The sequence below is a fragment of the Leptidea sinapis genome, chromosome 34, assembly GCF_905404315.1.
Source record: "Leptidea sinapis chromosome 34, ilLepSina1.1, whole genome shotgun sequence".
Taxonomy (NCBI): Eukaryota; Metazoa; Arthropoda; class Insecta; order Lepidoptera; family Pieridae; genus Leptidea; species Leptidea sinapis.
In genome coordinates this window covers 2,021,593-2,049,274 of record NC_066298.1, presented here as the reverse complement: position 1 = coordinate 2,049,274, position 27,682 = coordinate 2,021,593, and the positions used below count along the sequence as shown (strand labels likewise).

Below are 27,682 nucleotides of genomic sequence, written 5' to 3'. Positions count from 1 at the left end.
ATGGATCTATGGGAATTTATTGCATCAAACGACAAGGAATTATGCAAAATTATTGATGATTTTATGATGAAAATGGTCTTTGTTTGAGGCTCTTTCACGCCTAAAGCACTGATCGTATCAACATGAAACTACCACCATTCGATGCGAAATTTATCCTCGGCTATCCACGGCTTATTTTTCGAATTCCAACGTTCTTTCATTAATTTATTTCCTTTTAAAGTTCGCCGGGTGGGAACGGCTAGTATTATTATATTGAAATTTTCCTAAATTGTAATCTATAGTAACTGAAATTTAATTATTTTTATTCAAAATGGATTTAAAATCACTTATTGGATGTCAAAAAGTACCACACATTTGAAATAGTATGCGAAAGACCTGAGAGGAACTGGCGCAAGAAACTCAGCGGGCTTTTCTTGTTCAATTTATTGAATTAGGCGTTACTTTACGGAAATCCATAATTATACAAATGATCTAAGTTTTCTTTAGTGTTAATTCCGCCAATATTTGTTTTTAAAAACAATTCGACACGTGTTTCGCCTCTACACGAGGCATCCTCAGGACGTGTTGTCTCGCCAAAATCTGGCACGAGACTGAACTTTTCCTGTTCAAATTTCATTTCAATATATGTAATATCGTACAATAAAACTTATTATTGAATAGCCTGAGATTTTTCGTGTTAGTCCGATTTGCAAAGTAATCAGGGAAAAAACGGTCGAACGAAACCGTTTCTTACGAACGCTGCCTTAACCATAACAGATATATGATTGTTTTGTATATATGCATATGACATACATACAATGGCAGCACACTGGTAAATGCAGACGAAGTCGCGGGTAACAGCTAGTTAATAATATAAGTGGACATTTAATTTATTATGTCACTTCATTTTTGGAATGTAGTTTGTATTTGAAAAGATGTTACGATAATATATTTGGCAACACAATAACCTTTAGTAATATTTAATTATCGTTTCGATGTGTTTATTTCTACAGGCTGATTTAAGATGATACTTAATCGCCGATAGCAGTTGAACGAATATTTAATACTGACAGCGTAACGTAATATGAAAAATTATTTAATTATACGAATAGTTAATATAACAGGTAACTACGTGGAGTGATGTGCAATTTTAAAAGTCGTCCTCGCCCTTTACACATGTTGATAACTATCGGCAGAACTGACATATTGATTTTAATCACGGATTGTAATTACCTAACTAATTTCAATCTTGCGATTGCATTCGCTTGTTAAGTTCAGAGGTTAAAATCTGAGAATTAATAATTGATGAAGTGTTATTAAAGAATTTTGTAAGTACATATTTAATACGAATTTAGCGCACAATAACAAATACGGCGGCGTCGGGGGCCGGGTAGTTTCCTTCCCTAAAATAAAGTCGAGTAACACCAATATAGACAATATAAAATTTCCCGTTTAAAACAGTGGCAATGACTTTCTTGTCACTTCTTCTCATTATAGCTCAACGTTTCCGAAGGGGTGGTAAATGGTAAAATACTTATATAACTTTGTACGTTTATTTGTTTATATTTTCCACCCTTTGTTGCAGCAGATTTATCAATTTAAATCTGGTCACACTGTTTGTTTAAGCAGTAATGAGGTGTTTGTGCAAGTGAGCGCTAGTTGGGCAACACTGATGTCAGTGAGGGAGAAATGCGGTCGAGTTGAGCAAGACATACTGAGAGGAGATTCACCTGTTGCTTCCTAGTTCCTTATCTAAATATTATAACTACAACCTACCTTAAGGCGAAGAGTAAGCAGAAAACACGCAAACATGGTGTTTTTAAACAAGTTTTGTGGTGAAAGTATAGCATTTCGATCTATGAACACTGCTTAATCCTGTTACACATATTCTTAAGTTTTATTTGTAGGTTGCTAATGCTTGGTGTTGGTTATAGTTAACACTGCCGAGCCTTTTTGAACTATCACATTTCTTTGAAGTTAAACAAGTTTTTTGGAATGGCGTGACGCATTTTTTTCGTACTTCTCTCAGAAAAGTTATTCTTATAGCTTGTACTTTTTTATGTAGGTTCATTTATTCAGATTAGTAGTGAATAACGAGGATTTTAAGCATATAATCTGTTTTCCACGCAAGAATTTTGAAAATATTGGCTTTGTTACGTAGATGGCGGGCCGGCAGCCGTGAACTCATATCACTCAAGGTCGCTGGCATTTAGTGTCGCCTTAGGGTGACGCTAGTCGGTTATTCTTTTCCATAGGAACCTAGTATTTGTTTATTTATAAGAAAACCAGTAGTTGTGACATTCTAATACGCTTAAATATATTGAATATTATCGAAATATGAGTTGAATGTACAACAAATGAAGGTGTCATAAAATGCAGTCTTTACTTTCGTGACACCAATAATAATAATCCTACTAATATTATAAATGTGAAAGTTTGTATGTCTGGATATATGTTTGTACCCCTTTGACGCAAAAACTACTGAATGGATTTTGATGAAACATTATACCACCATACCATACCCACCAGAATAACTCATAGGCTATTATATAATTTATAAAACTATAGTGTGAATTATCCAAAATATAAAATAAGCGTGAAGTAGGTAAGTAGAAAAGAAATCTGCAATTTATATGGCAATACAAAGTTTGCTGGATCAGCTAGTATTAAATAAAACAAAAATGACAAAATCAAGATACATGCAAATTTGAAAAAAAAGTTATGTCATTTGGTGCCTAACAATCTCGTAACAATTTTTTTAACTCAGTCAACGAAAAAACCTACCTCACTACAGTTGCAGTTATAAAGTCTTGATAGACGTGGTATGGGAGAAGATTGCTTAAGGTTAGTTTTGGCAAATGGCTGATGAAACAGACTAGCTCCGACCTTCGAACGCCTTGGTATTCGGCGGCTATATCTACCCTGACTGACGATGTATGCTTTAAATACCAGTAATATTTACTCATCATTATTATTTAGTATTGTATAGAAAGAAATAAGTAGTACTATTAACTACTACTAATAAATTGCTGTTTTTTGTACGTCAGTGCGTCTAGGTGTGTAAGTGCCACAGCGGTTTTCTGCCGTGAAGCAGTATGGTCCAAGTATCATCGAGATCAAGATAGATAACTGAACATCTTATGTCTCACAGTGCCGAAAAAAAACCAACAATTGACGTTCGATTTTGTATTTAATTAATTATTTTTAACGAGAATACGCATTATACGATTTCCCTAAATCGGAACGTAAGATCATCACAATCACGACCTAACCGTCAATTAGTGTAATAGGAATATGAAATTTACCTTTTTTGAATCGCTTCGATCCTATTCTCGTTATGTTGCAAGAATAGGGCTACTGCAGGGCGTATCACTTAGGTACCAGCAATTGTACTCGTCTCGTAACTTTTTTCAAAAAAAAAAAGTTTAGTTCACCGCTGAAGGAGCGTGGGTTTGATTCCACTAGTTTCTTAAAAGCATGAGAACATTCTTTATCTCAGCGTCATCATTTGATTACCAAATGAAACTAAACGTTGGGAAAGTTACAATTGTATTGTTAACATCCCACTACACGTTCTGTTGTGATAATATTGCTCAATGGATTCATTATCATCGTATTATCTTTATCCCTACTAATAATATTATAAATGAGATGTCTATTTGTTTGTTACGGTTTCACTCCTAAACCACTGAACCGATTCTGATGAAATTTACATAGGCTACCTTTAATTGCGGAAAAGTTAATGGTAGGGTAGACATAGGGTATGGAAATTGTATGAAAGTTCATCATTATTGAAGATGACACCATAAAATTTTGTATTTAGGCACTTGATAAAAAATAAATAAATATTTATTCTAACGTTTTTAATATTTCGACCGGTGTAGGGATGAAATAGTGGTTGAAATTCGTATGGAAGTCCAACGAACGTTACGCTTTCAAACTTAACTCCAAATTCAATTTTGATTATAGTTGGTACAAAAATAAACTAGACCATAGGTTCTCAACGTGGGCGATAACGCCCCCTTTTGAGACTTTTGGGGGGCAGTAGAAGACCCAGAGAAAATTAGGGGGCAATGAGATGGCGCAATGGGTCGATTAAAAAATATAGTCTTAAAAGGCAAAAAATACACGTAAATACTCTAGAAAAAAACATATTCTCAAAGTGGGCGGTGAGCAAAATAAGGTTGAGGAACTATGGACTAGACCTAAGCTACTATTTTTTCTTAAAAAAGGGCACGAACGGTTCGAAATAAGGGATAAAAGTCTGCATGGGAATTCTTCATTTTCGGAGATAAAACCATGAAACTTTGTATTTAGGCACTTGATAAGATTGATTATAAACATTTGTTCGATTCTTGATATCCGCTTTAACATAGGAGAGCGCCGCCAGCAGCGTCCTAAAAAAATAATAAAATGCTGCCCAAAGTAAGTATTCCACGCGGGGACGAAGTCGCGGGTATAAGCTTGTAATATATAAAGCTTGGAGACAGCGGTGGTAATTTTAATCATCACAAACCACAAAAATACAACAAAACCCTATGCTATATCGTTGGAAAGGTCTAGATGAGAAAATTTAATGGTTGAGTTTGGCTTTCTAGGTGGTCAGGATCAAAAGCTATTCAGGTACCAGTGGAAGGCTCCTTTGCACAGGATGCCGGCTAGATTATGACAATATAGTACGACAACAGCGTCTATTTTTGCCGTGAAGCAGTAATGTGTAAACATTATTGGGTTTCGGTCTGAAGGGCGCCGTAGTTAGTGAAATTACTGGGCAAATGAGACTTAACATCTTGTCTCAAGGTGAAGAGCGTATTTTTAGTGCCGCTTGGAATATTTGGGTTTTTCAAGAATCCTTTGTGTAACTGCATTGTAATGGGCAAGACGTATCAGTTACCATCAACTGAACGTCCTGCTCGTCTCGTCCCTTATTTTCATTTAAAAAAAGGTACAAACATTTCCCATAGAGTTACAGAACATACCAACAATGACCATTTTAAACAATTTGTTTACATTTTAAGTCACGTGCTTTTGTTTGTGTGTCAGGAGACACGTGAAAGACGCGCGGATCGCCACTAGTTACTAATATATACCCATGTAGGTATGTATTACTAAAGTAGCATAGAATAGACCTAGGGTAGATGTATTACGGTTTTATAATGACTTTTTTATTGATTCTGCTGTGACTCCAGACTCGTAGCAGCCTGAGACAAGATTATCATTCTCCTTAGCGATTACGTATACTTTATGTGATATTATTTTTAGAGTACAAGAAATAATCTTATTCGAGTGCCTTGCTCCGTTTCTTCTCTTTCAGAGCGCCATTTGTCTCCGATCCGGTGGCAGTGATTTAACTTATCTCAAAAATATTTCTCATGGAATAAATTTAAAAAAATTGCTTTACTTTGGGGTATTTTTTTATATGAGAAGAATATATTGAATTCAAACCATTTATTAATCAAAACTGGTATAATATTGGATAGAATTAAAAATATTTATAAATGTATGTGTATTAAAAATATTTATTTTAACTTAGAACAATAACATTATTATTACTTAATATAACTCACGAACAATACAATAGATCAGAAATCCACAAAGCTGTAGCAGTTGAATACGTAATTTTACAAGTCTGATTTTATTGTCATCTTTCCAAGCTTAATAATTTTATGACTGGCAACTAAGACGTTTCATCATCATCAGCCGGAAGGCATCCACTGCTGGACAAAGGCCTCCCCCAAAGATTTCCACGGTGATCGGTCCTGCGCTGCCCTCATCCAACGTTTTCCGGCGATCTTGACCAGGTCGTCGATCTATCTTGCCTACCAACACTGCGTCTTCCCGTACGTAGTCGCCTTTTGAGGACTTTACTGTCCCAACGGCCATCTGCCCGTCGTGCAATCATTTGGGCTATGTCTAAGACCTTTAAGTCACACTAATACCATAAGAAAGCTAACAAAACCAGAGTAATATGTTTAATATCAAAGCTTGAGCATAGCCTTCAAAATATTGGCTAAAGAATAGGTATATATGAAGCTGTTCACATTACTACGGTCCAGTGGTTTTACCGGCACTTCGCAGTGACAAAACGCTCGGTAAAATGCCGTTTCCGGATGCGGCATAATGTGAACAGCTTCATATATATTCTTTAGCTATTAGCTCTTCCGGCAGTTTTACCGAGCCGGTAAATCTGCCGGTTCGGCATACTGGGAACCCGGCCTTACACTTGCGATTTGTATGTCACTTTGTGTTAGTGTGCGTGAATTGCTCAAAATATAGGTTACCTCTAAACTCAATTTTTCTGACGTTTTCACAGCAGTCAAAGTCTATCTAGACGTATAAATGATATAAGGGGAGGCTTCTGTACAGGCCAGCAACGTCATTTTCTGCCGCGAATTTTAATCAAAGCGGTCTCAAAGTGACTTTGAGTTCAATCAAAAATCCTAAGCGGCACTATATTGTAATTACCAACAGAAAAGTCATGCTCGTCTTACGACTATTTCTAATTAAAATAAAACCTCGAAGATCAGCAAGGTTAATATTTTAAAGGCCTCTGGTTTCTAGATTCTCATTTCTTTTAAGGTCTAGTTCATCAAAGCCAATTGTCCGTTAGTTCCCGTTAATATAAAAATGTCGTTTAATCTTTATTTTACTTACAATACCTAATATATATTATGGCAATTATTGCTTTTAAGTAAAAATAAAAAATAATTTTAGCCTACGCAAAAAAAGTACAATATTCTAGATTCTATTGTAATAACCTCTACACAATGGTATACCTAATTTAGGGGATTTAACTTTGCTGAATTAATTAATACAAAACAAATGTATTTTTCTAAACTTTACAAACTTATTTTGGTTGATGCTAATAACATAACGCATACACAATCCGGTAATAACTTACTCAAACTTTAACAATATTTGAGCATTCATACATACTTATTTATTACTTACTAAAAATATTGGACCCATATTACTGGAAATCAAAATTAAAATTACGTCTCGTGATTACAGACATCCAATGTTAATCAAACCTCCCAATATTTCTTCGTTTTCAGTTCCAGTTTTAATACGGTATTCATTTACTTTTGTGCGTTACCTTACCTTAATTTCAAAAAAATAAAAACTTAAACTAAAATGGCAGATGGTGTTGAAGTTTTAATATTCGGTCACAGACTCTAGCAGTTACATCAAAAAAAACATTTTTATCATGTCAGGTCACTGTCTATTTGCAACAGCAAGTTAAAAATGCGCCATTATTAATTTTAAAAACATTTTTCCTCTCATAGAGAAGTCGTGGAGGACTCTGCATCTAATGCCACGTAATAGTTACGATCTTCAGTCTTATCATCCATCTAAATAATATAACGAACACGCAGACGTGATTAAAACGAATTTTAACACAATGCTTTACGACCTACACGCATTTTAAATGCTCTTTCAAAATACAAAGTAATTGTTAACACTATAGCATTCTTAATTGCAGGACAAATTCCATTATAGTACTGCTGTTGAGTTCAGTATTATGATATTCATAGATCGTACGTTATATTATGACCACAAAATTGTATATTAAGGCCATTTAAAAAAACATGAGAATCTGGTGCTCGTGTTCAATCCTCCTCTATCTCATATTTACATTGAAATATAGGAGGTTCTGGAACTTCACTCTCGTTCTGGGTCAGCGCTTCTAACAGCCACTCATTCATCTTCCCCCTCAGCATCAACTTCTGTATTTCAGATAATTTCTTAAACGTCGGTAGAATACTCATTAGGAACATATAATCTGGATCATTTCGCATTTCTGTATTCAAATTCTTATTGATCCTGTTCAATCGATTGAGTACCATTACCAGTTTTTCAGAATCTGACTTCGATGATATATTCTTGCACATATCTGGAGAGTTTGTACATCTAGATCCTTCTGGCGTTGATGTCGAATCGTTTCTCGCTCTTTTGTTATTTGGTTCCTGTCTTAGGTCGTCATCCAATTCTGTCTCCTTCGATTTAAGCCTACCATCATCCGTTAACAGTTCCTCTTTCAGGAACTCTAGATCATCAAAGTGCTGCCAATGCGACTCTGCTACCACGTTCGTCATCACCTTCTTAAGTTCTTTCCTGTACTGATCTTTTAAGTATTTGTAACGGTTCTTCAGAACTCTTTCTGAAAAAAGTATATATTGTGTATATATGCAGTATAAATAATAGTATAGTTATTCGCTTTTAATATACCTATGTTGAATTAAATATTTATATCGTCTGATATATCCGTCACAGTAGGTTTATACCTAGTTAGGACCTAGACGATTTATGTGATAGTGTGTGTACCATTTATTACTATATTTATTAATGACCGTACTCACTGTGAGTAAACAAACGTACATAAGAATTACAAAAAACCGAAAACACTGATTGATACGTGACGGGCGAGGAGCAGGAGTTTGCCTGTCTAATATAAAAAAAAATAATTTTTGGTACTCAGTCGCATCTGATAGATTTCATAACAGGTATGAATTATATTGAATGATACTGAAACAAGTTCAACAGCTGAGAATAAATAATTATGATAACCAACAATGATGCTCTACCCACTGCGCATTACCTGCCAACAACGTTATTACTACAACAAGTCGTTGTTTACGCATAGTCAGTAAGCTCATGTGATACAGCGCGGCGGCTGTGAGGCGGTTCGCTGTTCACCTCATTGTATGATATTCAAAACATTTAAAAGTATCTTACCGTCCATTCCAAGTTCCTCTGCAATATCACCCCATATTTTCCCTCTTACAGTCCTGTTCTTATAGAATTTGTGCGTTGGTAGCCACAGCACTGGATGGCTTTTAACTTTTGATAATATATTTTCGAATGACATGACAGTAACGCAACCGCTGTTGCCCACGGATTGGCGCGACTGCCCGCTCGCCGCTCCCCGCTCATGCTCGTACGCTGCACGTCCGCGCTATTTGTCTCTCTCACACGCTGCTCGCCCGCTTACACCAGTCCCCCGCTAACGTACTGCTATGTTCACGCTCTACCTGCTCGTTGAATCATGAATGTGCCTATGTAATTAGTTAATTACGTATACCGCGTTACAGACGGCACGTCATACGCTGCCGATCTCCTCCCCGCTTATCAGTACATATATGAATAGCTTCCAATTTCATTCCCTAATTAATTAATTTATAAAAAAATAGACACATTATAGATAACTGTCTGCTATTTTACTCCTTAGTCTGGCTAGGCTTAGTCTGGTTTATTTTTAATTATAACAGTATCTATGTTACAATTAAAAATAAACAAAATATTACATTTGAATTTGGAATCTGTCATTTTTATAATATTATGATTGTTGATTGAGTTTTCTCATTTTGGCGCCAATATATTGTACAATATTTTGCGATATTGAAATGGAGTAAGGTGATAAAGAGTACCGAATCGCTGTGATTGCATTACACAAAGTAGGTATGCAATTTTTATGCAGCTAATTTTTGGGATATTACGAAATGCCAGTTTGCTATTTTTTTACGAAAAGAACAACGTCTGTCGGGTCAGCTAGTAGATTAAACCGGATCATTCATAAAATTCCATAAAATTAAAATATTACAGATACCATTAGAATCTATTACTGCCTGAAAATACCGGTGATAGAAATAATTGCAATCGCATAAAACCGATCTTACAGCTATGCACATAAACGTTTTATAGATCTTGTAATTGCAATTATTGTATAAACTTGTGCGTTTCCGGATTATATTCACGGTCATGCGATCGTCAAAATGAAATCGTAAAATGTGATTATCATTAATTATTTTGTATTGTTTATTTACAACGTACCTAATGCTCATAAATAGACCTGTTTATAACAAGCTGATACGACACACTTAAATCTGCGGAAATAAAAAAGAAATGTTTTTGATGATATTTAAATTAAGTAAAGCATACAAAATGGGACACAGGAGACAATATTAATGTGTAACTTGGTAAGTATTACTCGTTCGAACCGCCAAACAAAATTACTAATGATTCAGCTTTTTTTGGGACCAATACTTATTATGGTATTATAACAAACAGAGGAAGTTAGAATAGTAGATTCGAATGTATTTCTTGGCATTACCAGAGATAGTAAACTACAAAGATACTCTTATATCAGTAATTTAGCAAATAGATTGAGTTCTGCATCTTTTGCCATTTAAAAGAACAAAAAAACAGTTGACTGATGTGAATTCACCTCATTTGCTCTATTTTGTGTACTTCCCATAAACTTATTTTACGCAATTTATAATATGTGTCCTAGAGACTCGCTTCGGGAAAAAATCTCGTTAGTATCCATCCTAACCCTTCCCTCACAATATATGAATATAATGTATATGTTAGAAAAAACAATAGTCATTGCAAGTTAAAATTATGATTTAATTCATTCAATCCAAGAAGAAATAATAAACTGTACGTGCAATGTAATAGGTTAACTAGGTTTAAGGGCTCCTTCACATGTTATTGCTGCTCCCGGTGGTAAATAAAGATTCCTATTCTATTCTATAATATACTTAAGGCCGTATTCAATAACCTATCTATCCTAAGTTTAACTCACTAGAGGTACACAAATCTATCCTTTTACGCTTACTTGCATTTTAATAACCTGTTGCATTGGACTATAACTATATTGGATATAACTATATTTTTTTATAGAATAGGAGGCCAAGCGAGCGTACGGGTCACCTGGTGTTAAGTGATCACCGCCGCCCACATTCTCTTGGCAACACCAGAGGAATCACAAGAGCGTTGCCGGCCTTTAAGGAAGGTGTACGCGCTTTTTTGAAGGTACCCACGTCGTATCGTCCCGGAAACACCGCACAAGGAAGCTCATACCACAGCTTTGTAGCATGTGGAAGAAAGCTCCTTGAAAACCGCACTGTGGAGGACCGCCATACATCCAGATAGTGGGGATGATATCCTAATTTGTGGCGTGTCGTGCGAAGGTGGAATTCGGCAGCAGGAACTATGGATAGATAAGATCTTATCATCAAACGGTGACAGCAATATATTCGTAACTAGAGATACGTTATTGAAAACGGCCGAAAGTCAAAAATTCCTCGTCAGTTTTATTTTATACATAAAATAGATCAATATATTTGTCACAAGAGATGTCATGGTGTTCAATTTACATAGTACATAATAGTTGCATGTAAGTGTCTCGAACTTACAATCAGATAGGAATGAATTGATCATAGGTTATGCTTCGTCCAATGTGTTGGCTGAACAGCTGAAACGTGGATAATAAATAATAATTTGTGTAGAGCGCTGTCCGCCGCGTTGTCGGCGCTAGCACAGTTAGCTCGGGGGCGGGCCACACTTCTAGCGGGATCATTGCCGGGCCCAGTTATAAGATTAAGCGACTATAAACTTCTTTAAACTAAAGTATAAAAATAAATGCTTAGAGGAAATTCAAGAGCTTTAACGATTTTTAAAATTAGAATTCGTATTATTTATTAATTGTTTTCGACGAACAAACTAATGTACTTTAGCGGTCTGTAGCTTTACTTGATGGTAAGTCATCACCACTGGTCTTTAAGTTTGATGTTTGTGTTTTTTTTTAAAGTACCAATTATTGAATTTTAAGATTTTTGTAAAGTTATATGTAACTGAAATCTCCGCGTAAGAAAGTTTGTCCCTTGAGGGGTCCTCTGTGAAATAACAGCACCCATCAATGTGTTAAGTCGATTTGTTTTTGGCTTCCAGGAGATTTTTGTATTATACTGCGGATTACATAGCAGTAAGTGATCACCGCCTGCTATTTTCTTTGATATCAGAGGAATAACCGTTACCTGCCTTTATGGTTTTTTGAATAAGTATTTTCGTGAAGTAACGAATGACCATTTCTTAATGGTTAAAGTCTTGAGTCTTCTGGAGGTTGAACAGCTCAATGTTGAGAACATGAGTGAGGCCTTCATATAAGGCAGTGAAAATATTCTATTGTCATCAGTTCTTGATATAAGTGCAAATTAAAGTAAATCATACGTGTTGCATGTGGTGTGAATATATTTGAAAGATTCCGTTACATAGATACAGATCAAAACTAATAGAACGATTATTAAAAGGTGGTCTTTTCAATGATTTCCTCGCTTGTTCGTTTGTCCTCGAATTTCATTTTTTTGTAAATCATTAACCGCGAACTCCTTTAACGTGCACCACACGAGCAGTCATTACGGCGCACTCCGCAGTCCTGCGACTTGGGATGCAAATGTACCCGATCTACATAAGTCATGAGGTACGCTGTGCTGTATGTGAGTCCCGACGTTCCCCGCATCATACATTATCTTCGCAATCTTGATCAAATACATTCTGGCGGAACTGTTTGCGATAATGGCGGTGCGGACCTTCGAATGACTTGCAAGTTACAATAATTCATGCTAATAATTTCGGAATTATATTTATTCAAACAAAACAAATCTTTTAATTATATTTACAATACTACCTGTCATAAGATGTACATATATAATGTACATTAAATTAAAACTATCACTACGGGGAAGTGTACCAAGAATACTGGCAGCGTAACCGCATTGGATGGCTAGGCTGTTCTGTTGACCGAAATAGACAGCGCTTGGGTTACCGAATAGCCCATTGAGGCACGTAGATAGTACTTTGTACATTCTCCGCGCCTCTGGGCCCCACGGGCCAAGAGTGTCAACACCAAACGGCAAAACAATTTCGGAATTATTGCTTAAATTATTATCCTTCTTTCAACTCGTAGCTTGTAGATATCGATTTTCTATAGAATACTAGTTCCTCACCGCGATTTCGTTGAATATTGAAGGCGTGAAAGAGTGACAGACAAACTCAAACTTAAATTCATAAAATTAGCTAGGAATTTTCTGATAATGTAACTGTTTCTTTGCTTCTATTAATTGCACCATTTTATTAATTACACAATAAATAAGAGTGATTTGAGAAACACAATGGTGCGAATAAAATGGAAATGTTAAGGTGGTTTGGTCATGGAGATGTATGACTAACGACGTCTTACGAATTTTCGATCATGTCACGTGTCCTAACGCGAATTTAACATTTTTATACCCATCCCAAGAAAAGTGCTCAACGCCGCTAATGAAGTATTTTACCTATTATAGTACCTTTAAAAAAAATGGTCACGTTATGTATGACACAAAAATTAGCTCGAATTTGGTAGAATGCTTTTGGAAATGCCAATTGAGCATACTTATGGGCGTACATTACGTCAAAAAATGGGGCTATAAGCTACTATAACACAAAACTAAAAATAAAGGGATGCGGTTGCAATATTCTCAAGAAAAAATTCTGTTAACCTGTGTCCCTCGCACTTGGAGAGTCAGACGTAGTTTTACATGCATGACGTATGAATTAAATTCATAAAAAAATACAAAAAAATATTTTCTCTTCATAAAATAACTTATAACTATGTATAAATGTTAAAGCTAGTCGTTATTATATATTATATTATCTTAATAGTAAGTAGCAAATTTATTATTATATTGAAGTTATACTTCTTTTGGCGCGATGGAGAAAAATGATTCTACGATGCGCGCGCACACCGACACCTGAATTCTACATCGTGAAGTTAGTTCTAGGTGGCATGAAAATCGATAACTATGTGAAGTTGTATATTCTAGTATTATTATATTTAGAACACGTGTTTCGTAACAGTACAATTAAACAGTGTGAATAAATAAATATTATTTTGGTGTTTTTATAAAATCAATTTCATATACAACGGTGATAGTATTTACGAATAATTTATTAATATATCGATATAATATATTGAATATTAGTGATGAAACTGATTTGAATAAACTGTTTTGAGAGCATTTATAGATTTGAGGTTAATTGTCGGTATGTATAATTTATTTACATCGTTAATTAAAAATTATTACTTACATTATAATCTAAAAAAAAAAAACTTTCCGTTTTTTTATTTCTGGTATATTAACAAATTTTATGTATAAATAAAAAAAATCTATACTTGTTTATATTAACCTTAAATGCTGAGTGTTTATACTATCTTTGATCTTAACGATTTGTTAAAATTTGATTTATTTTTCAATACGCCATTGAAGTATAACTTCTAACGCGTGTACATAAGTACACACACTCTTTTTTTTAGTTAGTTATGTTAGTTTTGATAAGTCCAGATTGGCTTTTGTTAAACTATTTCAATTCCATGTATGTTAAACACAATATTTATTTACAGACCGGCTACCATTTTCTTGGTGCAATTTGGTTGATATAGAAAATGTCAAAGTTTTAGTTTTTACGAAACCAAAAAAATGACATACTCCTCTTAGTTATATTATATTCTATGGTGTAGCATTCCCGTAATATAGTTCAAACTACAAAACGTATTGTTGTCTGTGGAAACCGCATTGAGTGGAGTGAAGCGGAGTGGCCGCCGCAGGGACCGCTAGTCGATACAAAAACGCTATCAACGCGAACGACGAGACGCCCTAATAGCCATGCAAACAAACCTGGCCTAGGAAGTGTACTGCTATCTCTGGCTGGTGCAAGTTGTGAGCGAGCAGCGAATGCAATTATATATTTTTATGTGATCTCGTTCTCGCTGAATTTGGTGTAGTCACGATTTATATTTAAGCGAACTCACAAGTTAGGCTATTAAAATCTTATATCAGGCTATGTTCATGCAAAGTTTTCTCAAAATAAAAAAGTAAAGACACACAGGAACAGATCGCTACTACATTTTTTCCCATCTTTGGGTACTTATTTCTAATAAATATCGCATTTTTAAGCTAAAAAAGCTATTGCTGCTAAGTTAACACATAACAAGACAAGATGTCACTAGTTTAATAAGTTAAAATTTTTAAACAATTATTGTTTGTCTCACAAAAACCAAAAAAAACTGTGTGTATCACACAGCAGACGTGAAACTTTTATTAATGCGAGAAGATATAAGATTACGAATACAATTTTTTTTATTTATATTCATAAACTAATAACACTTACAATAAATACAATTATAATTAAATGTGTAAATTATTCTGATATGTTTTCTCTGACTGATTGGGCCCCTGAAAGAAGGTTTACGTAGCCGACCGATAAAGTAGGCGCGTCTAAAGTAACCTTCAAATACACAATAATTTCAATTTCATAGATAACATTAATTCGTAACACTGCCATATTTCTACATTAAATATAAAAAAAGTTGAGACACACTGTACCCATGTAACTGAAGCCAATAAAGTTAATATTTGTGTCGGTTTGTCTGTTTGTAATTTTTTTTGTTATCCTTCCTGTTCATAAACGATAAAATTATTCGCGGAAATCTACGCGGGAAAAGTAGCAGGCGCTCGCTAGTATATTAATTAATGTAATATTAAATATACATATATGATATGAATTTAATTTGATTGTCAATATGTATTCCAACTCGCTTCCAGTTTATAAATTAAGCCTTACATACAGATTTCCAATCATTCCGTCACAGTTTGTGATTCCGGACGTCGATATTACACTTCTGATAGCATAACAGAGTTTCACGTAAATATGTCTCATTATTGGCGGACAATCATTATTCTAATACCTACCGCAGCACTGGAATACAATGGACCACACCTCACCTCGTTTCTGTTCCACAATCGACATATACCATCCGGTGATCCTTAGGATATAAAAACGTTGAAAATGTATTTAATTAGATGTTATTATTAAGAAATCTATTATTATTTATTATGAATTTATTCTCGCCCAGACTCGTTTGGCGAGTCAGCGATTCCTGTTGATGCAAGGCATCATATAGAGGCGAATCGCGTGTCGAATTGGTTTCCCATTAACAACTAGGGGAGTTCAGCGGGAGCCGATTTTTCACCTCTCAGGACGGGTTTAACGCCTAATACTAGGCTGTACCAACTTAACATATTATGTCTCAGTCAATGCAGTGTCGCTCAGATTTTAGTATTTTCAAAAAATTCTGAAAGGAACTGCATTGTAATGGGCATCAGGTGGAACGGTTTACTAATCTTGTGACTTTATCTCATTAAAAAAATCTTATACTACGGCCCATTCAAAATAAAAATAAAAATCAAGATGGAAATGTAAAAAATTTCCGCCATACAAGTTTAAAAATATCTCTCTTTTTTATGAAAATAAGGGACGAGACGAGCAGGACGTTCAGCAGATAGCAATTGATACGCACGGCCCATTACAATGAAAAAAATTCTAAGCGGCCGCGGCACTACAACGGCGCTCGTCACCTTGAGACGTAAGACGTTAAGTCTCATTTAAGTAATTTCACTAGCCCTTCAGACCGAAACACACACTTTCTTTTACAATATTATTTATATATGAGCAAGTAAGAATTGTGCTCAAGTAGAAGTGCGCACAATGTTACAGATATTCACAGGTCAATAAGTAGTCAACTGTTTTTATTTAATAGTACTATTCTTCTGTGATTTATTGGATAGTCGTATTTCCTTGAACAAAAATTGCTCCTTGGTTGCACCCCTATGCTAAATTGGCACAATAGATATGCAGTTGTAGAAAATACCCCAGCTACATCACACATCATAACACTTTCAAAATTTTAAACCGTCATATTCATCTACATTTGCTTTTGTACGAAAGCTTTCTCGGTATCCCTTCATAGTACAGTATAGATATTAATGGTCAGATTCGCAGGTTACAAACATTTTTTATTACTTATATATTTCAATCATGCGTTGCCATTCTGATAGTTGCCAAAAGTTGCCAAATAGTTGCCAAAAATTCATATAGTTGCCAATATAATATTTAAATAATAAGCGTCGGTATTTGGTGTGAAGAGTAAATAGGGTTTAAAAAGCAACTGTTTTTGTTGAACAAAAATACTATTACGTCATTGCTTGCTTAACAAAAATATTTAAAAACACAGAAATTGTGAATAACATGGTTTTAGTGTCATATTTTAGCGTTACGTCTTTCATAAATCTTTTCGAATTTTGTAGCGCTGCTCAGCAGCTATAAACATTTATCCATAATCTTGCCAATCTAGCCATGCTAGCATAGCGCTCTGACAAAGCAAGGAATTATTAAAATTTAAACTCTGCGATTGACGCCCGATGTATTCTCGTACCGTTGGTGCTGAAACACATCCGTCAGTGTAAAATGTTAATAATTTCATTATAATTTGAAATCAACATCCGTTACAAGTTGGCGCAACGTGTCACCACTCGCAGCATATATTATTACCAGCAAACAGCTATCGCGCTCGCCTATTGGCAGTTAATACATTACAGCGAATGTGGGACACCGCCAATTATGGGGCATCGATTCAATGCGGATGCAAATGTTAGATGATTGCATACTGTTTCGTGAAGTTGGACTAAATGGGCTCGGGACCTGCTGCCGCCTCTTGGCATTCCATTACTACAATGTTTTTGCCAGTTTGAAACGTTCGGATAAGAGGGAGAGATAATAACATAACATACTGCAACAACATTTGGTAAACCTCAAAAAGCAGTTGGTTAAGGGGCTTTTACACGGGGAGAAGATCTGCTAAGGAGTTCCCAGAACCCAGCCAACCTTTTAAATCATATTAACAAAATTGGTTAGCCGTCCTAATACAATACATACAATTTTAAGCGGCCTGCGCAGAGCCAGACAAGAACCATGTATCAGGTAGATCATATAGATAATCTGCCGTACTTATAGTAAGCCATCTGTATGTCTGTGTACTGTCTGGTATTTTACTGTAAAATTGAATACCAAGACCTATGAAGGAGCCCGTAACCCTAGCTAACCTATTACACGGCATCCACAGTTTATTCTTTCAGTTGTAAAGACACTCTATTGATTTGTAATCTATCGAAAATTCGCACACAGAAATGATTTTCGGAAGTGATTTAATATACAAGAATTCCCACTTAGATACCCACTGCTCGGAATTAGTTTCAAATTTAAATTCATATTCATATATTTTTATTCAAAAAATAATTTTAAATCACTTATTGGACGTCGAAAATTACATAATATTACTATTAGATCGTTTGATTCTGAACAATGAACCATCTATTTCCAAATGTATACTTATACAATAATGATTATTTATCAATCACACTCCCGTAGAGGCTTCATATACGAATAAATATAGAAGTGTTTGACTAATAAATACGAAATTATAAATCATGACTGCAGTTGTGTTGCCAACACAAACAGAAAGTGGAATCAATAAAGATACATAAAACTCAAAAATTACCTTATCTTAACAAAGAAGATTTCTTTAATCACGATCTTAAAACTCTCCATAACTTATTATGTTTTACAAACGAGAATCTCCTTAAGAGGTTAAAAGTTCTTGTTGGGAATTAACCTTGCATTAAATCGCTACATATCCATAAATCTTTCGATACCATATCGGTATAGAGTGCGCGGTGCGGCCTCTATCAACAAGGCCCTGCGAGGTCTATGACTGGGACTGTGGGACACTATCGACACCTGCGTAGGCGACCATAACTGTGCCTATTTTAACGGTCTCCTCAATACTATGTTTATGTGATTGGCTTTGCTTATCTTAACTAAGATACAAGGATGTGGGTTATTGCTTTATTCAAATTTCGTTAGCAACAAGTTATAGACGTGTAAATGAATGTAAATATGGCTGTTGTAGGCAAATTTATATTCTTGCTGCTAAAAGGTACTCGTAGATCAGCTTTATTATTTATTGCGTTGTGAATATTTACTTGCTTGGTATATAATTATTATTGTACTACGTTTAAGTTTCAGTGTTCACTTTGGATGCATTCAATACCTCCATGTTACAGTAACAGCACGTTTTATCTATTTATAAATACGTGCTGCGTAATTGTTGGATCAATTTTAAGCACATTATGCGCACAGAGAAGTGGGAAATTTGGCATATTAAAAGTTAACTCGGAGAAGAAGTCCTAGCTAAAAATGATTACATTTTAATATATATAAAAATATAAATGAATTTATATAATTTAATTACTGGTGTGCTTTAATACAATATCAAAGAGGAGTCAGAATGTCGGATTAATAAAAAACATGTCATAATATAACGTAAATAACATAATGGTGTTAATTTATGCCACTAGTACCATCCTTAACTAAGACACATTGTAACTGGCATTAGATGATGAGGAATGGATTCCATTTCTGAACAACATGCAAAATTTATATGTTCTAAACTGTTGTTATTGAATGAGCCTGTGGACTCTTTGAAAGAGAGCACTTTTACATCTCGTTTTAGTCTCAGGCTTCGCGCAGATTAACAATCTGAAGCAAAAACGCACATCACTGAATTTAGATGTGTGATCGGTGATCCTTATACTGAAATATTATGATAAATAATAAATATCTAATGGAGTCTCACAAGGGCCAAGTCGTGGGTCAACACTATATTTCTACTTTATACTTGGATTGTACACAAATAAATCTACACTTAAAGAGAAATTAGCAACGTTTAATAAGGTAATTGCACGTGAGATTATACTTAATATTGTACCTTATCTTGACTTAAGAAACATAACTCCTCGGCGTAAAACTGTAAATACCACTTCAAGATTGTTTACTGGGAACTTCCATTTAGTGTTTGATAAAATGTGAATTTTATTACAGGTTATTTTAATACCTAGTTAGTTAACTGTAATTTCCACCCTTTAAAAGTGCCCCAAGTCGTCGGCGCTGACATTAAAAGGAAATGTAAAATGGCACAGCAAAATCACGTGATAAACTTTTATTGCTGTTATATAATAAGATAGTAATAACTAATAAGAAATTACTTATCGGATAGTAAAATTAACTTAAACTATTAAATGTATGTAGCTTATAATAAGTAATATCGATAATTTTAATTTAATAACAGTACAAATAGATTGTGAATTAATTAAAAATGAACCACACCTAGTGGGAAGAATGGAAGTGAATTAGAAAACATATTTTGAATAAAAATATTGATTTTAGTTAGTTTATTGCCAATTAAATTTAATTAATATTAAATTCAAATTCGACGACACGACACGCCACAAGTTAGGATATCATCTCCACCATCTGGATGTGTAGCGGTCTTCCACAGTGCGGTTTTACGGCGTACTACATAGCTGTGGAATGAACTTGCTGGTGCGGTGTTTCCGGGACGATACGACATGGGTACCTCCAAAAAAGCGCGTACACCTTCCTTAATGGCCAGCAACGCTCCTGTGATTCCTCTGGTGTTGCAAGAGATTGTGGGCGGCGATGATCATTTAACAACAGGTACGCTCGTTTGTCCTCCTATTCCATAAAAAAAATTAAATTACTCAGTAAAATAATATCCATCGATTATCTAAGTTCAACGCAAAGAGAATAATGTCTTTCTAACAACATGTGCCAAAATGTTAACTGTGTTGTAATTAACAGGATAGTAGCGATAAAGTGCTTTATTTCAGGATATTTCATAAAGTAATTAACAATTGACGACGAAGATTCAAACATTCATTTGAAACTCTTGGCAGGCATTATTCACTGGATCTATTCCCAAAATACTACGTGCAATGAATGACAAATTATTTTGGGAATGAAGATCGCAATGCGACCTATAGAATGATAGCACATATAAACCAAGGTCGCCAATGAATTCTTTATGGTAAGCGTCCAACCAGCGAAAACACTCAACAGGTGATATTACTTTGAGCAACAAAATTTTATTCATCATGTTGTGAGTAACATAAGAAACTAATAACCTTCTTAGGCTCACCTAAAGTTTTCATGGAATCTATTTTTCTGAGGGGTGATATTAGCGTGAATGAAGATTTCCTATTAAAATCGCATCGCGAGTCGGTAAACAATCGGCAAATATATTAACATACGATAGCATAAAGTCTAAAGGACAAGAATTACTGGCAGTGTCCTGTGGGCCAGAGGAATCCCATTCAGCATCCACTTAGAATGGCTCGGTGCCGTTACTCCAAAATTATTGCGTAGTCTCGTATATGGAATGTTACTTAATCGGAGGTTCTCTGGGAATATTGCAAGGTCAGGCTTACATTGCTGCATCTGTACCGTTCCTGGAAAACCAGTTTGAAGAAAACCTACCGTTATTTATGCCCTCAACCTTTGAACTAATTGCCAATTTAATCCAATTAAAATTCTCAACTGAATATTTATTGTGATTTTCACCACATCTGCGATTAAAGCAATTATTTGAATGCCTGTATAGGTACGTATTACGTACGCTTAACTAATGGATGGTATTCAAAAGTCATAACGACAATATTTTCTTGGTAGCCATTTCACAGCCATAGCTCAACAGTTCCTACAAACATAAAAGTACAATGAGATGGTCAGGTTTCACAAAAATCTGATTAAAGCGCGTTTTTAATTAAATTGGAACGCTTATTATGATACCAGATGGAAATGAAGCATTTTGCAAAATTTAGTTAATGCTCTTTCCAAAGTATTTACCTAATGAAATTAAACATTTTGGTGATGTGTACAAATATTGCTTTATTTTTTTATTTATTTTTACGTCAAGGAACATACGTCCTCAAATCTCTAAACGAAGAATCGATAATTATAAAATTCCAACACAATATATTAAAACGTACAGTGCAGCTTACGCAACAAAATCCGCGGCGAGACGATGTCAAATTAGACCATTTCTGGACAAAGCGAAAGTTGTCCATATATCTCCGAGTTAACGTCTCATTAACATCGACATATGCTCGCTTCATGTAACAATTATAACAGTAGTTAAACTGTTAACTTTTTTACTCTGTACGTCGCTATCGTTGATCTGTCAGTCTAGATCAGAAACGATGCGCTGCGGCGTCCATTTTTTTTAAAATTAATAGCTCTTGCTTTTTGATTATCATGTTTTTATCACCAAAAAGAATTAAAGTACAATCATATTATCAGTTTTTTAAATGAAGTTTATTTAATATCATAATTAATGACATTCTAAATAATACCACAGATTGGGAATGGAGCGACCGCCGTCAGGTTATGTTATTAATAAATTAAATTTTATCGGAATTTTATTAAAAAAAAACCCGCTGAGTTTGTTGCACCCATTCTTATAAAGCCTGTGGCATTCATTTCCAAATTGGTAGTAGTTTTTCACTCTCAATAAGTGACTTCTTTTTTATCGGCGTTCAGCACTTCTTTTGGGATGCGCTAAAATATTAAACTCGCGTCAGGACACGTGCCCTGATCGAAAATTCGTAAAACGGAGAGACTTGAGTCTTTTGTGACAATTATAAACTATATATAATATTATAACAAATGTAATTTGTAAGTTGAATTAAGTAGTATAAATTGTTATTTTTGTGTAGGATAGCGCAATAAATGAATATTGCATTTGACCACATAAATGCTAGTACTTTTATACTAATAAATAAAGCAATTCGTGCGAAGTTATTCCCTTACCATTCCAAAATACTCAAAAATGCACAGCGCTAAGGTTCAAGTTTTCACTTCTACCGACACTCCTAAAGTGCAACCCGTTATTTTTTTTAAATTAATTTCTTAACATACCTCATGATAATAATAAACATTGGTGCTACTGAGTAATGGATCATAGTAACATAATTATGCAGTAAAATAAAATAAAATGCTACTGATGCCATTTTATTACACTGTTATAATTGAACTGTGTTACCATATCGCTTGTCGATTTTTAATTATGCTTTATCGTTGACGTGCTGAACGCGGAATTAATTTTCACTTTTTCTGCTTCGTTATCTCCGGCAGCACGGGCTGGCTTTCACCTGCATGATGCGGTACGTGCGTTCGATGTCTTGCTATAACATACTGCTACTACTTCATCGGTAGTACCATGGTTGAATTGCTGGTAATTATACAACATCAGATTTTTTTTTTATCAAAACCTGATATTCAATTTTATCATCATAATACATTGTGGAACTGCCAGTCCACCAGCGGGAGGCTCCTTTGCACAGGATGCCAGCTAGATTATGTATTAGATTTTGTATACCACAACGACGCTTATTTCTGCCGTGAAGCAGTAATGTGTAAGCATTACTATGTTTAGGACTGAAGGGCGCCATAGCTAGCGAAATTACTAGGCAAATGAGACTTTACATCTTATGTCTCAAGGTGACGAGCGCAAAATTATTTGGGGTTTTTCAACAATCCTGAGCGGCACTGTATTGTAATGGGCAGGGCGTATCAATTACCATCAGCTTAACGTCCTCCTCGTCTCGTCCCTTATTTTCATAAAAAAAAACTGGCAGTCCATATAAACATACTAGTGATGATCTATGTTCGCAGCACTTAAATAATAAATCTAACGGATATCTTGCGATAAAACTTTAACAAAAACATTCATATTAGCTGTTTAACTCTTACTGAGAATAATAATAAACAGTCAATGCGAATCATCAATTTTACAATGTCTTAATATTTTTTCTACATGTGATCTTTCATTAAACTAAATCTCAACCTCCTCTGTGCTCTTAAAAAGGGCTCTTTTTCTTCATGTATTTATGTATCATTGCATGAACAATGTGTCTAGCTCAGGCTCAATATAAATAATTGCAACCATACCAAAAACAATTATATTTACCACTATTATTATTTGCAATTATATTTTATCGTATAATTAACACTCCTTATCACACAGGACAAAAAAACTAATCATAACTTTCCACTATCACTCACGTTTACGATAAATTTCGCTAATCTTGAAGATTTATATTTATCCATCGATTCCGTTATGTGGTAGTAATTGGTAGAAAATTGTGTTGATCGTCAATAAACTCAGCGCATGCGTGTTGCATACCACAAGTGGTGAGTGGTAGGTAGGTAGGTGCATTAGGTCAAGTGATAACGCTGAATTTATTGTGGAAACGATTAACCAGCGCTTGGGACCTGGGACCTAAGTTCACCTTAATTTATACCTGCGTTCATTTTAATCGTGATTTTATAGGCTTTAAGGTCCACTGTTTGTTCCGCGTAAAGTTCTGCTTTATTTAAAATAGTTTTATTGCCATATAAATTAAGTACCGAATTATCATATGTATTGAAATGTCATTAACTTTATTATTGTTATTTCGAATATATAGGTATTTCTAAGTCAAAGTAGCATTCCGATCGAATCAGTAGTTTTCGCAGTGTAAACGAAGGAAAAAACGGCTCACCATTAATATACCATTAATATTGATATAAATTTGATTGAACCGAAAGTTCGGAATGGCATCGCACTTCGGGTCAAGTCTTATTAACACAGTAATGTTTTCGCTGTGGCTTAGATCAACAAGAATATTGCCAAAGACTCCAATTGGCCTTTGGTGATGAAGCTCTATCTCGTAGCTATGTGTATTCCTGTTTCTGTGAGCTCAGACATGGAGGTCATAATCAATGTGATGTCTTTTGTGGAGGTCGTTAAGCTAATATAGATACCATACGACAGCTACATGTAAACGAAGTAGTAGGTACTTCTAAGGTATTGTTTGGAGCCAAGTGCAAAAGATTTGGCAGACATCTGAAAGTTCGTAAGCTTTGTACTCGATAGATTGATGCTGCAGGATCAGATCAGAGTTATTAGTTAATTTATTAATTCACAAAAATAAAACATATCTAAAGCAAGAATGTTCAAAAATGGTATACTGTGATGTAAATTTTTATATATTACTAGCTAACACAGCAAACGTTGTATTGACAATTAAAGTATTAAAAAAATTTAATAATTAAATTTATTGGGTACAAAAAATTTATGACAACCGATTCTCAGGCCCCACCAAATATATTGCACTTCAATATTCTATTTGATTGCCATCTTGCAACTCTATTGCGTATCTTTGGATTAAAATCGCGATACAAAAACAGGTGTTGATCGTGGACGGGTGAAAATTTGAAGTTGTGTGTATTTTTAATGCTGAATCATAATGAAATAAAAAAGACGTGTGGCACTCGGGGACTGCTGCGGTAAAGCTATTGCATAGCATTTTTTATCAACTTATGCAATTATAATTATTTATTTATTTTATTTATGCAGTATTTTTTTTAATACAATTAATTTAAAATAATTGCAAACGGGAAGTGAGTAAAATTTAACTTGCAATATTTGATTACAGACAGACAACAGGACAGGTGAAACTAAATAAAAATGCTTGTCATAATAATAAAAAATAAACAAACGTGTTAAAAAAATAGTGAAATTAAAATATAAAAATTAAGACGTACCCCAGGCTCGAACCTGGGACCTTCTGCACAAAAAGCATACGTGATAACCGCTGTTCCACGGCAACTGAAATGACCGTGGCGAAATATCTATATACATCTAGTAAGTAAGTGTTAGGTTATTTTCGTTACGGAATTTCTGGATTCGGTCTCCAAGCTCAAGGCCCGCAATAGAAGCTATGCAGTAGCTTAAAAAAATTGTCAAAAAAAATATTTAGGGGTGGGTGTGACCCGTATCATTTAGGGGTATTAAAAATAGATGTTGGCCGATTCTCAGACCTACCCGATATACACGGGTGTGTATATCGAGTAGGTCTTTCGGCGGAGTTTGGACACGAGAATCTTCTTATATATAAAATTCTCGTGTCACAATGTTCGTTCCCGTACTCCTCCGAAACGGCTTGACCGATTCTCATGAAATTTTGTGAGCATATTGAGTAGGTCTAAGAATCGGCCAACATCTATTTTTCATACCCCTTAATGTTAAGGGTGGTCCACACGATTTCTTTTTATTTATTTTTATTGGCATTTTTTTTTTAAATTTGTTTGGTTATGGGTCAGCATCAAAAAATCAGACAACTTCAAATTTTCACCCATCTACGATCAACAGTTACTTTTGTATCGCGATTTTAATATCGGCAATACAACGTTTGCTGGGTCAGCTAGTTTTATATATAACATATAAGAAATGACTTGATCGATGTTTTATAATATTGCATTAATCAGCTAATTAACGAAGAAAATAGTGTTGTCAATTTGCGAGTTAATTTAACAAATGGAGCTTTTAAATTAATTATGACTTACACGGGCGCTTATAGTTAATTGAAATGAATTCGCAAGTAATTGCTGGATCCACTTGGTTAGTGCGTATTGTTAATGATCCAATTTAGTGCTAATTGTCATGATATATCGTGGCTCGACTCAGCGCCGAGGGGTTGATGTTTTGAATGAGGTTGGGTACGTAACCCTATTTCTGCCGTGAAGCAGTAATGTGGAAGCATTACTGTGTTTCGGTCTGAAGGTTGCCGTAGCTAGTGAAATTTCAGGGCAAATGAGACTTGACATCTTATGTCTCAAGGTGACGAGCGCAATTGTAGTGCCGCTCAGAATTATTGGTTTTTTCAAGAATTCTGAGCGGCACTGCATTGTAATGGACAGGGCATATCACTTATCATCAGCTGAACTTCCTGCTCGTTTGTCCCTTATTTTATGAAGGCTTTATACTACGTGTTCCAGAATAGTAAGCAAGAGTTGAAAATGGTTTGTTATGTTTCGATGAGGTGTAAATGTTATTCGAGTATTTTCCGGGTGGAAGGAATGTATAATTAATTCGGACGGGTCAACAAACCGTTGAAAAATGTCAAAGGGGCGTGAGGATTACACGTTTCTGCCTCAGTTTGAGAATCTATCTAGTTCTTGAAGTTAGGTTAGTTAGTCTTCGCACGACACGCCACAAGTTAGGATATCATCCCCACCATCTGGATGTGTGGCGGTCCTCCACAGTGCGGTTTTCAAGGAGCTTTCTTCCTCGCACTACAAAGCTGTGGAAAGAGCTTCCTTGTGCGTTGTTTCCGGGACGATACGACATGGGTACCTTCAAAAAAGCGCGTACACCTTCCTTAAAGGCCGGCAACGCTCTTGTGATTCCTCTGGTGTTGCAAGAGAATGTGGGCGGCGGTGATCACTTAACACCGGGTGTTAATCACTTAACACCAGGATAACGAGCGTACGGGTGTACGCTCGTTAAAATAAAGGTTAGGTCACACATCAATAACAATGTATCTCACGGAGGTGATCACTGATGTAGTTCCCAAAATACTTTATTTATTTACTTTACTGTTTGAGTTAAGTTGAAACTATCTAATATTTCTGTTGCATCTCCTTGAATAGATTAAAAATAAAAAGTGTAAAATGTTTATTTAAATGAAAGCATCGAGTTTCTTACCACTTCTTCTCATTATACTGCCAATATGATGGTAAATGGTAAAATTAAAATAGCTTAACCTGATATTCATGAATATAGTGTTTTGACGTAGATGTGCATAAAATATTTGATTTCGACCTGAAAAAAATTGTTACAAATTCTTGTAAAGTAGTAGCTGAGCCGGCAAACTTTGTATTGCCATATAAATTAATTAAAAGTAATGCAATAAAAATATTTTTGAGGTATAAAAATAGATTACGACCGATTCTCAGACCTTCCAAATATACATACAGATAAAATTTCAACAACAATTTGAAACACAATTATTTCATATGAGAATATGTGTCGGAATATCAACCTGATGCTTAGCGGCAACATGTCCATAAATTAGCAGCATAAACAAAACTACTTATTGGGTAGCGTACTACGATTCCATCCGGACCAAACGCCGCAGTCGCTATAGAAAGTTATAAATCTGCATTTACACCCTTTGAATACAACAGACGAACGGCTAACGGCCGTTCCCAATATTAAGATAGAGATAGATTAGAGATAAAAATCGAAACTATCGTTGACTTTTCTGTCCCAATAAACTTATCAACGTTAACTCACCTTATCCGT

At 35.0% G+C, this 27,682-nt stretch overlaps 2 protein-coding genes across 3 annotated transcripts in view; one reads left to right on the top strand and one right to left on the bottom strand.

Moving 5' to 3' along the window:
* Nucleotides 1–27,682, top strand: part of LOC126974903 (protein outspread) — a 304,871-nt gene that overhangs the window by 233,226 nt on the left and 43,963 nt on the right. The window lies entirely within an intron of this gene.
* Nucleotides 5,413–8,878, bottom strand: LOC126974996 (transcription factor Adf-1-like). The gene is made up of 2 exons (XM_050822783.1): nucleotides 8,716–8,878; nucleotides 5,413–8,140 (listed from the first exon to the last, which is right to left on the bottom strand). The coding sequence occupies exons 1-2, from the start codon at nucleotides 8,846–8,848 to the stop codon at nucleotides 7,590–7,592; spliced, it is 684 nt and encodes a 227-aa protein (XP_050678740.1). The 5' UTR covers nucleotides 8,849–8,878; the 3' UTR covers nucleotides 5,413–7,589.

Coding starts and splice junctions, on each gene's coding strand:
- LOC126974996 (XM_050822783.1), bottom strand. CDS start 8,848: ATGTCATTCGAAAATATATTATCAAAAGTTAAAAGCCATCCAGTGCTG. Junction 8,141..8,715: donor AGAGGAACTTGGAATGGACG/GTAAGATACTTT, acceptor TACTTTTTTCAG/AAAGAGTTCTGAAGAACCGT.